General features: G+C 46.4%; 1 protein-coding gene across 1 annotated transcript in view; it reads right to left on the bottom strand.

Annotated features, from left to right (window-relative positions):
- thada (THADA armadillo repeat containing) overlaps positions 1-14,385 on the bottom strand; it is a 68,517-nt gene that overhangs the window by 48,930 nt on the left and 5,202 nt on the right. Inside the window, exons 11-21 of the mRNA XM_030378590.1 lie at positions 13,355-14,073; positions 13,102-13,256; positions 12,847-13,002; positions 12,614-12,721; positions 12,403-12,526; positions 11,985-12,130; positions 11,517-11,748; positions 8,698-8,833; positions 8,263-8,399; positions 7,849-7,986; positions 7,246-7,415 (exon numbers count right to left, since the gene is read on the bottom strand). Coding sequence (XP_030234450.1) covers positions 7,246-7,415; positions 7,849-7,986; positions 8,263-8,399; positions 8,698-8,833; positions 11,517-11,748; positions 11,985-12,130; positions 12,403-12,526; positions 12,614-12,721; positions 12,847-13,002; positions 13,102-13,256; positions 13,355-14,073 — 2,221 coding nt within the window. The remainder of the gene's footprint in view (positions 1-7,245; positions 7,416-7,848; positions 7,987-8,262; positions 8,400-8,697; positions 8,834-11,516; positions 11,749-11,984; positions 12,131-12,402; positions 12,527-12,613; positions 12,722-12,846; positions 13,003-13,101; positions 13,257-13,354; positions 14,074-14,385) is intronic.

Here is a 14,385-nt window from a genome sequence, read left to right as displayed (position 1 = left end):
TGCTATCAACATTAATATAGAACGATATTACAGTAGTATCCATGCTATTTCCTGTACTTAAAAATACAGGAAATTAAACCCACCTGGTCTTTAGGTTCTTTACTTTTGTAAAGAACCTAAATTTAGTTGATTATTGCCAACTGAATGAATTTCACTGTTTGGTCAAATAAGGTTACTTTTATTGGCATTCTTACACCTCTGAGAGTAACCAAATACACTCCTATTCTAGCAGCTGCTTGTTAAAACTAACCACTCACCGTTGAAGCTGACCTATAGTTAAAGCTAACCACCCATTGCTTGCATGTTCTGATGCTACTTGGGGATGTTTTTTTTTTACCCAGAATGCATGTGAACCTCTGCCGATGAGCTGAATGCAAGCTAAAGGGCAACCTTGTGCTCCTATTCTGGGTATCTCCAACGAGGGACCGGTCATGTCGACCGTGAGAGCCGCATGTTGGTAAGCAAGGGTGCTCAGAGAGGCGGGCCAAGGCATCCCATAATGACCACTGTGGCTAAAACCATGGGGTTAGTAATAGTGTTAGTAACATTATTCTAGCTACAAACACACAGCGAGCAGAGCCAGTGGATGTAGTGCAGGTGAGCCGCTGGGCGAGGCGGAAGCGCCACTCTGCTGCCCTGTCATTAGAGGGCCCTGTGGGCCCCCACCGCCAGCAGGCACGGCGGGGGCCCAGACGGTCACGGGTGGCACGGAGGGCACGGGGAGGGGGACCCAACCCCTTCCCTCCTCCAGTCTGTGTTTATGTATGAGGGAGGGGACGGGGGGGGGATGGAGAAAGATACACCTTCTGGATCCGGGGACGAGACACATGGTCTACTCTTGGCACGGATTCAGAACCACGATACGAGGAGGGTTACATCATCCCCTCTCGCATACCATTACCACCCCCGCCGGCCCCCCCGTCCCGTCTCTCTGCTGCCAACTGCTCATGTGACGCACGACACAAACAGCTTCGCCCCGGGCTGAAACGACACACCCCCCCCCTCCTAAACACTTCCATTGAACGAGGCAAAAAGCGCAGGCAAGAAAAAAAAGTCATGGAACTCGACCTCAACCGCTGCTCGCTAACCCCACGCTCGTAAAAGAAGTGGCTCAAACTGGATGGGAGGATGGAGGAGTGAGGAGGACCTGAGGGGGACCGCAGCACCAAATTGGCCCCCATGACTGGTCGCGTCAGCAGGGCCGGAACAGACTGCCAGGGCCCAGCGTGACCTCACCGAGCGCAGCGGCGGCGGCGGGCGCCTCGGGGTTATAACGGGAGCGGCCGGCCGCTGTGAGAGGCATGCGGGCTCGCTCGGACCAAAACCACCCCACTGTGGCGGGCTGAATCGGCCCTGGACCCGGCAGGAATTATTTTAAAGTTTGTTTTAAGGAGTTAAGCAGGGCTTCCTCTGCAGAGCCGGGCAGAGTGTGTATCTAAGGGCGGTGCACTCTATTTAGAAATCAACTTCCTGTTTGTAGCGCAGCCGTTTCCAAGAAGAGCAGAGAGAGAGAGAGAGAGAGAGAGAGACTGGCTGTATTGAGATCCCCACAACAATTACGTGACCGGCTCGGGGGGCCATGACAGACAGGCAAGGAAAAAAGGTGAATCAATGTAATTATCTTCTTACTATCCGGAATGTACAGGGGTTTAAACAATATTGTTGACTCAATCGCATCTGACAACTTAACATGGAATCAAATGCAACCCTGAACAATGTTAACTCTTGACCGCAGAACGCCAATAAAAACATACCAAAGAGTGAAACCAGAGTCTGGCAATACACATGCGTGTGTGCGTCTGTGCGTGTGTGCGTGTGTGTGTCAGAACGTCTTGGTATGGGGAGGTTTGTAAGCCTTAACTTTTTAAACCATCCCATTCGGCACAACATGCATTTTGGGCAGAGAGACGGGATGATACTATTGTCAAGGGAAACTTTGAGCCATACTTGGGCCCCGCCAACGCCCTCATCTTGGTCCAGTTGTGTGTCATTCCCGGTCAGAGGAACGAATCAAAAACACATCGGCCATCTTAAATGCTTTACTGTCCAAAGGCGAGGAAGGGCGCGACAGGACATCAGGAGTCGGTCCTGGGAGGATCTAAAGGTATGCCGTGCACTCAGAGTCTTTTAGGTTCTGACGAACTCATTTCTATCGAGTTCCTTCTTTGGTTGACAAACACAGTTTACATAGTTAATCTGTGATTCTTTTTCCATGAGGCAACCACTTGACAGTGTGTGTGTTTGGGTTCGTGAGCAGTGTGTGTGTGTGTGTGCGAGAGGCTATTTTACAACAAAGAGAGCAGCAAGAGTAGGAGCGTTTTCAAGATGTCATGACACTGCCCTGTCCCCGCTGCGTTCAGGCCAAGGGTCACTCACAAGTGAAGAATATAAAATGAAACACCATCACTTAAGTCAACAATGGCAAAGTTGCCATGGGCACCACCCAGTGGCTGGAAACATCTGTGGCGTTGCCGTGACAACTAGCTCCAACACAGGACATTTGCAAAGGATTGTGTGAAGGCAAAAGGAAAGCGCTGTGGAAAGACACTCTCTCGCAAGTGTGTGTGTGTCATCACTGCGGTGGGGCAAATTGACTTTGGTCGCCTTAAACCCAGGCCAGAGCTATTTTCCAGAAACTGGATATTAGACAACCCCCATCCGTGCACAAATGATGGGAGTACATAATGATCAAGACGAAAGCAAACCACACACTTCTCCACTTGGAGCAGCTGACTGGAGCTGCAGCCGCTTCTCTCTGACCTTTCCACACACACACACACACACACACACACACACACACACACACACACACACACACACACACACACACACACACACACACACACACACACACACACACACACACGTGTGTGACCCCCCCAGTGAATGGCATCACGTGATAATATATAGCATTTAAATAATTTAAACTTCAGGGAGATATTTTGTTTATTTATTTATAAAAATTTTCAGTTTACTTTATAACAAATAGAGCTGAGAACTCCATGCTCTTTTTGTTTGAAGATAATGTTCCTATTTTATGTTACTCAATTTAATAAATGCTTTTGAGTTTGTGTTATTAATAATAGTGTACAGTACATTGGTTCCAAATATCGGTTATCAGTCTCCTTGATTAATAATAATAGGTATCAGCATCAGCCCAGAAAAACACATATAGGTCGACCCCTAGTGCTGTAGGTTCATGAGTCATTGGTCCCCTCAAGAAGCCTAATGCTGGTTACCATCAATGACAGGCTGTACTCGCGTTGCTGCGCTCTCTGGTGTCATTAAGCGGGGGCCAAGGCATGATGATTTCTGGCCAGTCGTGGGAACATCATGTTATACCAAGACTACAAGACCATGCCTTTATTACTGAACGTGTGTGGTTTCAGGGCAATACTGCAGATTGGAAGGATTTCAAAGTCCAAAGTCATGCTGAATGAATTAATGATATTACTGATTTAGAACTACACATGCGTCAACTGTTGTGAATGTTGTTTACAAGGCTGAGATTACAACATACAATTTAGGAATAACTTTACCCATGTTGACTCACGCCAGAAAACATTCACCATTTTTAGCTCAAGTCACATGTCACAATGTCGCCGCCATATTGTCTTGACAGGCCAGAGTTAACTGAAAGGCCAGTTGCGGTTGAAGAATCTTGATTTTTGCCATCAACACAGTGCTTTTCACTTCAAATGGATTCTTTGGATTCTCTCCATTGTGAAGGCCAATTTCCACCAGAACTGGCATGGAAGCTGCACGGCAGCCAAGCGGCTGTTTTCCGTACTGCAATCCCCACTGGAAGCGGTACGGATTAGCCTGGCTATTGCCAGACCAAGCTCAATCGTAGATTGCATGTTGGTCTGGGGAAGCTGTTGTCATTTACTTCAGAATAAGAGGCGTGATCAATGGGCCTAGTTCAAATGACTCTGTACCCAATTGACTGCTTGCCGTCGCTTCCCTTTCTTCATTGTGTTAAACCAGCCAATAGCGCTCCAGGGTGAAAAGCCAGCTTGGTGATTGACTCCCGCAAAAACATATCGGAAGCAGAAAGAAATGTATTGCTCTTCTCCAGACCCTTCTGCAGGGCGAACTAAAATTGCCGGCAGAATGGGCAGGGCTACCCAGCCTGAGCCTAGGTACGGATAAGTTCCGTCTGATGGCTCATGCCTCGTCTATTCAATTCATATAGGCCTATAATTATAATTATCGTATCCATAGCTAATCAGTGGCAAAGAAGAAATTAAAGTGGCAAAGAAGAAATTAAAGTCTGCATTGATGCCTCGTCTATTCAATTCATATAGGCCTATAATTAGGCCTATAATAATTATAATTATAGGCCTATATGAATTGAATAGACGAGGCATCAATGCAGACTTTAATTTCTTCTTTGCCACTGATTAGCTATGGATACGATAATTATAATTATAGGCCTATATGAATTGAATAGACGAGGCATCAATGCAGACTTTAATTTCTTCTTTGCCACTGATTAGCTATGGATACCATAGATAGACTGTATAAGATTAAAATACCCTGTGAATTGCATAGGGGTCGATGTGAGCTCCTGAATATTCATGAGCAAATGCAAACTGATTGGCTGTAGAAGTGTTCTGAGACACAGCTGCGAACCGGCAAGTTTCAAAAATAGAAGAGGCACGAATCGTGTGTGGCTTGGGGACGGTGCCGGTGCCCCGGTGCCGGTGCCCCGTATCCAGTGGAATAGCCTACATTGACTATAATGTTTTCTATTATTTTCAGCGACCGTTTTACTGCCGTGGTGCTTCCATGCCGGTTCCGGTGGAAATTGGCCTTGAAAGACCAGATCGACGATTCATTCAAAAAGTTGACTTTGAATCTGTTAGAAATTGTTTTTGCATTACAGTAGGAAATGTGCAGTTAAATGTGATACATATTTAGATTACTATATTAGTTTGGTCATGATCAACATAATGTATAATGTTCAATAAAGGTCAGTAGGGTTAATTGAACCATACCTGAGGTCAGGGTTCTGGTATGGCTCTACGGAAGCGCTGCTTGGTCTAGCTGTATTGGGCAATTGGGTACGGTTTGAGGCAGGACAATAGTTATTTGTAACGACTTAACACAAAGCCTATCATTAACATTTTTTGTAGTAAGTTGTGAAGGACATTGGTAATTTTCGTGCAGCATTGTTGACGAAACAGCACACACACACCTTACTTCCACGGTAGACACGTTTGAGTGTAGATATTTAGTAGAACAGCATAAAAACATACAAACACAACATACCCCCTACACAGTCACTTACCGCTTATGTCTGGTTCCCCTTGTTATTACGGACTAACATGCTGAAGCACTCAGACAACTATTCCTGTTTTTTTGTCAATCTGTGTGTATGTGTGTGTGTATGTGTGTGTGTGTTTTCCGGCTCGTGGTGGAAGTGATTTGGAAAGAATGCAGTGGGCAGGGAGGAGGGACACTGCGTCTAGTTAAAACCCCAGCGGGAGCGGCTTCAAATGATGGTGCGCTGCTAACGAGGACGGATGCTAAACGAGGAGGATCCCAGCAGGCCGTCCGACACCCTCCGTCTCTTCAGGCTCGAAAGACGTCAGCTGTTTACACACGCAGGTCCTCACCTTGTAGTGAAGCCTTATACGAGAGTGTGTGGGACATAAACATCCGTCTACAGCTGAGCGGAGCATGTGTTTTTCAGACCTGGATTTTGCTTTCAGATGTGTCTATTGGGCTGGGAACAAGTGCAGCCGTGCAGAGCTTTGCCATTGCCAGGCCATTTAGGCTCTCCAGTGACCACTTGAGATTACAATTTTATTACTCATTGCCATTTAAAGTCAGTCAACACACGCAATGTTTACAAAGCAGGAACAAGGCCGTCAAACATCATGGCGCCCAGGATGCAAACTGGCAAGCTCCACGCAATGGACAGGGATCCAGCAATGTTGTGCAAGCGCTCCTCCCCTTATTACAAAAAACGAGGAAGGAGTCAACTTGCGCAATAAGCAAATAAAGGTAACCAATGTTGAATCGGTTAAGCAGGGTTGAACAGTGGTTTCCTTGACGATGTAGGCATGATCATGTAGGTGACAAATGCGTCATGCAGGGACACAAATGTGTTCACACTACGGTGGGGATATGGTCTCATATCCACCACCTCTGAATGTGGCTCTGGTGAACAACAAGAAGTTCACACCTGTATTTATGGCTCTGCTCACCTGGGACACATTTCAATGGCTAATATGAATGTGGTCTTTGTGTACAAGACCTTTATTCGAGGACAACGGTGCCAAAACAATGCCAGTGCCAAAAAAACAAGCCTTTTTGGCTATATATGCTAGTGCTAAAGCATTTGTGTCCAATTGGTTCATTTGTACAGTCAACGATTTCATAATGTATCGACTTCAAGATGACTGTTATTCAAATTTTGTATGGCTTTATAATAGTTTATCTTGGTACTGTTACCAGAGAAACCAAAGAAACCAGGTCAAATGAAATCCCAAAAGTTATTGTAAATGTTTGATAATGTTGGCACTTTACATTTGATAAGGACATCATCAATTGTCATATGTTTGGTACCACTGGCCCTTCCTAGACTTTGAGTTAAAATTCTGTATTTTGCCCAACCAGCTAAATAATCCAATCCAAATCACACGAACACACACACACACGCAGACAATACCAAAGCCTGTGTTGAAAGTGCAAAGAGCAGAGCAGAACATGGGGGTCAGCACTAAAGCAATCGCTGCAAGGGGATGTGCTGTCCTGAGGTGCCACGATCAAGTCGAAGCTTCAGTAAAGGAAATGGTAGCCAATGTCTAAATGGGAAGTGCCCAACACGGCATGATTGGAAGTAGGACTTACTCTCATACTAAAGAAGCTGTGTGTCTTTTGCAACTTTTAGACTACATTACAGCTCTGCCGTAACTGAGTCGTACAAGGACTGAGGGGTGGATCCGAAAGCCACTGAAGACCATGCAGTAATCTGACGTTATATTGTAGTTTTTGTGTGATTAAAATAAAAAAATTAAATGATAAGTTGATAAAAATGCTATTCTAAAGCAGTGTTCTCACCCTGCTCCAAGTCATGCAGGGAAAGAAGCACACTGTGCAGTTTCCTTTTTGGAGAATATGAGTAAATAAGACGTCTCACCAGAGAGAGTGTCGGAACTGAATTTGGGGTATGGCCTATGGTCTATGGGGCATACGAGTCGTGTTGAACTGCAGGTGTTGGCATGAGTGTCCGACCTGCTCCTCAGTGACCAATCCGGTGTGTGCCTCATCCACATGGTTGTATTGCAAGGGAAGGCTCTGGCACAGCTCTCCCAGCATCATGGCCACCTCCTTCATGCTGCGCCAGCAACACACCAGGACCATCTGGGCTGTCACCCGGTATCCCTCACCGCCGTCACACACACCTGGGACACACACACACACTCACACTGTATTGATGTGTTCTCAACCATGTGGTACCTTGTTAAAGTGCAGTGTGTTAAACCGAGAGGATTTTTCCATGCATTACAATGCATTACTCCTTTCCTTAAACAGCCTCACTCAAAGGCTGACCTCATCAGGACATTATGGGTACTGTACTGCTTTACACTAATTGATTCATTTATCCTCAACATGTGTTTGGTCAGATAAATAACAGTGCACAGAGTATGCCATGGTTATTCAAGCTGCTGTGTATCATCACTTAATGTGCAATAAAACAGAGTACTTCTCTGTCTTATAGCGATGAATCCATATTTAAAAAAACTCAATGTTTTACAATTAGCTCGTATGAAAAAAGCATGAGGCGGAGTCTGTATAGAGGTAAAGGCCAGAGAGGCGTGGTGATCTTGGGCTGACCTTTGGTCTCCTTTGTTTTGTCGTGCTGGTCGGGGTCGTCCCCGGCCTGTGGTTCCAGCTCTCTGGCGCTGGTGAAGAAGTCGTTGGTGTCCCTGGGCTGGATCTCTTGAAGGATACGTTGGAGCCCTGCTGATGCATCTGCGCACACACTAAACTTTAATTACCCTTTCAAATGTAAAAGAACATCCTAATAGGGGATGGCAAGTGGGAAGAAGCTGTACTTCTTTGGCACATTGGGCAGTTTATCTTTTAACAACCAACTGATGATAGAAGAATTGTATTCCTAACACAAACACACGTTCGATGTTCAATATGGGATTTCTGTGGCTAAGACACAAAAACAGATATCATCAATATGGAGCTAGATATTCGGAGAGCTTTAGCCTTTAAAGGCGTCTGGTCTGCTAGAGCCACCTGAGTCCGTATCCATGGGGATGAGTCCCTCGGGGGACGAACTCTGGACGACCGGGGACACGATATCAGACATCCTGTAGCACACAGCGATCAGCTTCGACACCACACTCCTCCACTGCTCCGTCAGGGTGAGACTCCTGGACGCGCACACGCACACACACACACACACACACACACACACACACACACACACACACACAGAACCAACAGATCACACACAGATACATTCAACCCAAGCAAGATTAAAAAGGGGCTGGAGGTAAGATTTGAGGGTCGTAGAGAGTGAAATTAACAACCCCAAAAAAACGTAGGTTTATTTATTAAATACACAAACACAAAGTACGGTAAGTAAGAATGGGATTATTAAAGATTATTCAGACAGTAGGGTGCCGGTTGGAGGGAAGAGCTCCCTGCATGGGTGCGTGTGACCCTCACCCCAGGGGGAGGCGCTGCAGCACAGCGGTGATGCAGTGGGCGCGGCCGTAGAGGGGCCGGGAGGCCGCGGCCTGCAGGAGGGACGACTCCGCCGACACCACCTCCTGCTGCAGCCGCTGCAGCAGCAGCAGCACCACTGCAGAGACACGTGGACAATGCTCAGATCCACTAGTCATACATGGCTTTAATAAAATACATGAAGTCACGCAAAACTCACACGCATACGCTACGTAAAGTCCAGTCAAACAAATATGTAGCCCTGGCTATGCTTGTGAAGAGCATGTCTGTGGGACACAATTCAATGTCTATAATATATAAACTTGGTATATTTATGGACATCATAGGATTACAAATATGGTGTTGGGCCACATTTGGTTTGAAACATAAATGTCACCATTCGATACACCATAAAAGAGTATAGCATCTATCCAATTCGCATCTAGTGACAAATCAGTGAAAGCACAATATCAAACAGTGCAGTAGGGCTGTGCAATTAATCGAATTTCGATCGCGATATCGATTTTGGGGTCAAACGATCTCCAAACTCGTATAATCGAGTTGAAACGATTAATTTGACATTTTCCGTTTTACAGTAGGCCTAGAGAGTTTATGAAAGTTTATGAAAGAGACGCGCATGCGAAAGCATTCAACGCGGCGAGAGGGAGTACAATCTAACAGGCGTGCTGCATCAGGAAGTATGCCGTTGGCAGGAGGCGGGACATGCCAGTGAACCGCCAATCAGCAGCATCGACTGTTGACAGACATGTTGGAGTAGACCTACCGTGTGGAATATTAAAGTTTCAGTAAGGTTACAGTTTGATGAACGATAACAATCTCCTATAGCAGACTTTAACTAAGAGTTCTTTAAGGCAGAACTGCCAAGTACATCTTGTATATGTATTTCTGTATTTCAACAACAATATGATTTTTATTAGCCATGTGTTTGTTATGGCTTTGTGACTTTTAACTTTGCTATGGAGAAATGCTGGGACCGTTGTTCTCTAGACATTAAATAGGGAATGTATTATTTCAGTCGAGTCATTCGTCAGTGCATTTGGCTGAATATATTGTATTCATGAAATGTTTTATAAAAATCAAATGTTAGATTCAGAATGTTGTGGCAGACAGTACACTTACACACGAAAAAGGTTTTATTTTGGATACTTACACGTGTTTCTATGTCATAATTGATTGTGTCAATAAATGCATGTTTTCAAACTCAAAAATAATCGTTTGAATAATCGTGATATCAATATTGACCAAAATAATCGTGATTATGATTTTTCCCATAATCGAGCAGCCCTACAGTGCAGGGTAAAAATTCAAGATCAGTGAGTAGAGGGCTGAGCAGTGTGCGAAATACGGGGGGTTCCAGGGGGGCTCGACTCCTCCGATTTACCCATGAGACCCCCTGAAAGCCTCAAAAGCAAAATTTGAGGGGGGTCTCAATTTCTGTCCAAAGAAATATTATTTAAAAATGATTAAAAATTAATATTTCATTGACACTAATAGTCACTTAAATATTTTTAAGCTCAACGTGTCCAGTATTCAGAATTCAAAAATATATTAACAAATATATTATTATTTGCCAAGGGGAGCCAGCCAGTCCTGTAGAAAGACGTAATGTTGACAAGTCATACTAAAAACAGCTAGCAAGCGAAAGCTAAACCAGAGTGTATCACTCACACACTTTGGGTCTATTCTAACTTAAGGTAGTAGGCTATTTTTTAAATCTTTGCAGTGATTGAATTGTGATGAGAACTGATTGTTGTACATAAGATGAGTGTGTGCGACTGTGTGGGTGCATGTCCTTTCGGCTTCGGAATACTGCATGGTTATGAAGGCATTGTGGTTGGTTGTGGACTTAGTGAAGCAGCCTAGCCTTGGGGCTGGATAAGTTGGAGTGATTGTTTACGTGCGTGCGAGAGCGAGAGAGAGAGAGAGGGCGTGAGAGAGAGAGCGCACCTGCCGTAATGATGTTTGGCTTGTTGTGTAAAATGTTGTCATCATCCGCCGTGGTTGGACAAATGTGCTTTGTGTATGTGTTCAATGATGTATCTGTCTGATCGTAATTGCTGTAGATGGCTCTCATTTGCAAGTGCACTTATTGCGTGCCAGTCTCCGATAGGCTGTACCTGGCATTTATGGAGTTGTTGATTGCTCTTCTAAGTACGCCAGATTGGTGCCAATTACTGTCGTGTTTTCATTGTAATGCGCAAATTTGCCTCTCCTTGTTATAAAAAAACGGGCATGCAAACAACTTTAGCCAATGCAGCCCTCTATGTCAGTACTGACATAGGAGGCTGCATTGGCTAAAGTGTTGCTTTACGAATAGGCTACTATAGCATATTGGATTATCGAAAATTGTCTTGTGCGGGTGTGTGTTGTCATGTAGGCTATACACTGTTTGCTGGCATTCCATGAAATATTGTAATGTTATAGGCCTACTGCATATTAAGACAATTTAGATCGGAATTGCGCAACAATCGGGGAATGGGAACCCCCGAATATTGAGGGGTATTTCACACACTGGGTGGGCTGCTTTTAACAGACTTTAGAAATTGGTTTTGGAAGAGCTGACAGAGCTGCACCTCCTCACAGCCTCAGGCAGGGTGTTCCACTGGTTAGTGGCCTTCAGAGAACCAGCTGACAAGCCTAAATAAAGTGTGTGAAATGGTATATATAAATGGTATAGTCCCATTAGAACCTATTGAGGAACTAATATAATTTACTAAGCTAGTTAACACAAAGTCACATAGTGGAGGAGGGTCCAAACCATGTAAAATGTTGCAATTCAGATATAAAGTAGAGAATCCTACCGGCGAGGCTGTTGTGCTCCAGCATGAGGGCCTCAGAAGCCTGGGATGCAGGTTGCAGGGGCAGCTGGAAGGGGAGGCCCTGTGCCTGGGCATAGGCCAGCAAGGCCGCCGGCAGGGTGGGCTGGTGCACAAGAAGGTCTAGGAGGTGGGCCGCGGTGACGCTGTCGTAGGGCTTGGTGCTGGTGCTGAGCTCCAGGGCAGCGCAGAGCACATGACTCAGCCTCTCCGGGTCCTAGAATCAAGAGTTTACCTTGTGTGTTTACATGTTAGTCTAAATTATGTGCATCCAAAGAAGGGATGCAGGATAACAATACCAGGTCTCACAAATGGGTCTTTGCAGAGAAAAGTTGCATCGGTGAAGCTAATCTAAAACAAAGAAAATTTATGTTGACTATATGATATTTTTTTCATAACAATACCTACATTTTTTAAATCAATGAGGACAAGTAAATATTACTGTAGGCTGACCTGCAGTCCCACAGTTGACGGCGGGAGTTGCCGTAGCAACACAGAAGCAAGCTGTTTGACCTCCAGGAAATTGCTGGCCACACAGTAGAGCACATTTTGAGCATGAGCAAAAGTTACTTTGCTGCCAATGGCGAAGACATCAGGTTCTTAGTGAGAGAGGGAGGGATAAATAATAAAATGAAAGGCACAAGAACAATGTATATGGTTCAAATACTTTTTCAAATCACACAAAATATCATATTTACTGCTTGTCAGGCAAGGGAAAATACATCACTCACGTTTCATAGGATAAGATTTATCATTATAGTCTCCAAAAAATAGATCATGGTTCTGTTTCAACTAACCAATATGTAAAATATCAAGTAATACACATTTGAACAGAACATAGGGAGGAAGAAAGAGGTGGCGAGAAGCGTACCGGTGCTGAAGGAGAACAGCTGGCCGAGCAGGACCAGCAGATGGAGCGCAGTCAGGCAGGAGGGGAAGGACGCTCCTGAAACCAGCACCTCCAGCAGGGTCTCACACATCCAGCAGAGGAACTCCTGGGGCCACACAACCACACACAACCTTCAGGGACCGTGTGACGCCCGTTCACTTTGGAGCTCATGAGTTTGAGAAACACAGAATACCTTGTAGGTCGCCAGTGTGAGCGTGTCTCTGTCTCTCTGCTCCTGGTTTCTCTCCTGGGTCATTCTCTTCTGAAGCAACGTGCTGCTGTCCTTCACCCTACACAGCAACTGTGTGACGGATGAAGGGGAGTGATATTTGAAGGGACTATCCACGTTGGAATTATATGTGAACTTCACTGAATATGACATCCATAGCATGACATATCATTTCAAGAATTTAAAATTGACCTTACCCTTTTTAGCAGGCTCACGGTCAGTTGTCGGACCCCCGGTGGTTGGCAGTTGACGTTCGGGGGGAGGAAGTGACGTAACAGCTCCATCTCCTGTGGACTCACCCCCTCTGTTCTCCGATGGGTCTCACAGAGCAGGCCCAGAGCATCCATCCTCACCTTGGACAGTCAGACGGAGGTCAGGCCATGGTTACAAACAAACACACAGGGGTCAAATATTGACGGTAACGCAAATGGTTCTCAGTCACACAAACGTACCTGGTCGTGTTTGTGTACCAGGGCTTGCCGCAGCAAGGAGAGTGGTACCAGTCCCCCGAATAGACCCTCTTCCAATGATGGGGCCACGCCCTGTGCCCTTGCTGCCCGCAAGCAGGTCATCAGGGCCCCCACAGCGCCCCTGCTGCCTGGAGGACCTGAGGACAATAAACACATGACGCTCAACTGTACTACTGCTGCAATACATGCACTGCTCTGAGAAAAGGAAGTGTGTGTGAGAAGAGCGCGTGCCTACCAGCGCCGCGGGGTCCCATGCTCTGCAGGGCTTGCACCATGTGGGTCAGACTGGAGGGACTGCACCGCAGCAGCTTGGGCAGGAAGTAGTCCAGGATGTAGGTGGTCTGGTCCAGCCTTGCACGGCACAGCACCTGCAGCAGGGGGGTCACCCAGGTCTGGTGCCAGAGCTCCATCCAGCCCCCTGGACCCCCGACGCCCGCCTCCTCTTCCTCCGCCAGCTGGCCTTTGTGGCTGACAAACAGCCTCTCCAGGAGGTCGCTGGCGTAGGGAGCCATGTTCTGGTCTCCCATCAGCCCCAGGAGCTGCGAGGGAAGCTGGGGCTGAATGGCCAGCAGGTGGTGGGCCCCGAGGAGCTCCACCAGGCAGCCCAGGGAGCCGTACTTCCCCCTCATGTGCCACTCCAGCCCCAGCAGGCCGTGGGTCAGCGTGGTGATGTAGGGGTCCGGTTGGGCCAGGTTCAGGGCGCTGGCGTGCCGGTGGGCGACGATGAGGTCCTTGAACAGTGCACGGCTCTGGTGGCGGACGCCGTCCAGAGGGTGCTCCCAGTGGGAGTAGACGCGCTCGAGGAGGGCTTCGTGGAGGGCTGAGCCCCCCTGGAGGGACTGGTAGAGGGTCGGGGAGGGGGAAGGCCGCTCCACCTGCAGGCAGTCCAGGGCAGCGCTGCTCCAGAGGGTTAGGACTCGGGCCACCAGCATGGCTGTACTGGACTCCTTAATGCTTGACAAGGAGAGAGCAGAAAGAGGGATGGCAACCACATACAGGCACGGACATCATGAATAAATATGCATGATGTTTTGTTTTTCAATATCATACATTAAATAAATATCAATAGTGTTTCCACCCATCTACATATTTTTTAAATATTAATTAATTAATCAATTAATCAATTAATAATTTTCATTAGGGCTATCCCTTAATAGTCGCCTAACCATTAGATACGAAGGTCACAACAAGCCCTGATTTAACTCATAGCTGCATCCTGTCAGCTTAACATTCGTGTAGCTATGCCTTGAAGGTTTACCCTCTCTG

This window comes from Gadus morhua, chromosome 15 (genome assembly GCF_902167405.1).
Source record: "Gadus morhua chromosome 15, gadMor3.0, whole genome shotgun sequence".
Lineage (NCBI taxonomy): Eukaryota > Metazoa > Chordata > Actinopteri > Gadiformes > Gadidae > Gadus > Gadus morhua.
The sequence above is the reverse complement of the archived record's forward strand: the minus strand, read 5'-3'. Positions and strand labels throughout refer to the sequence as shown.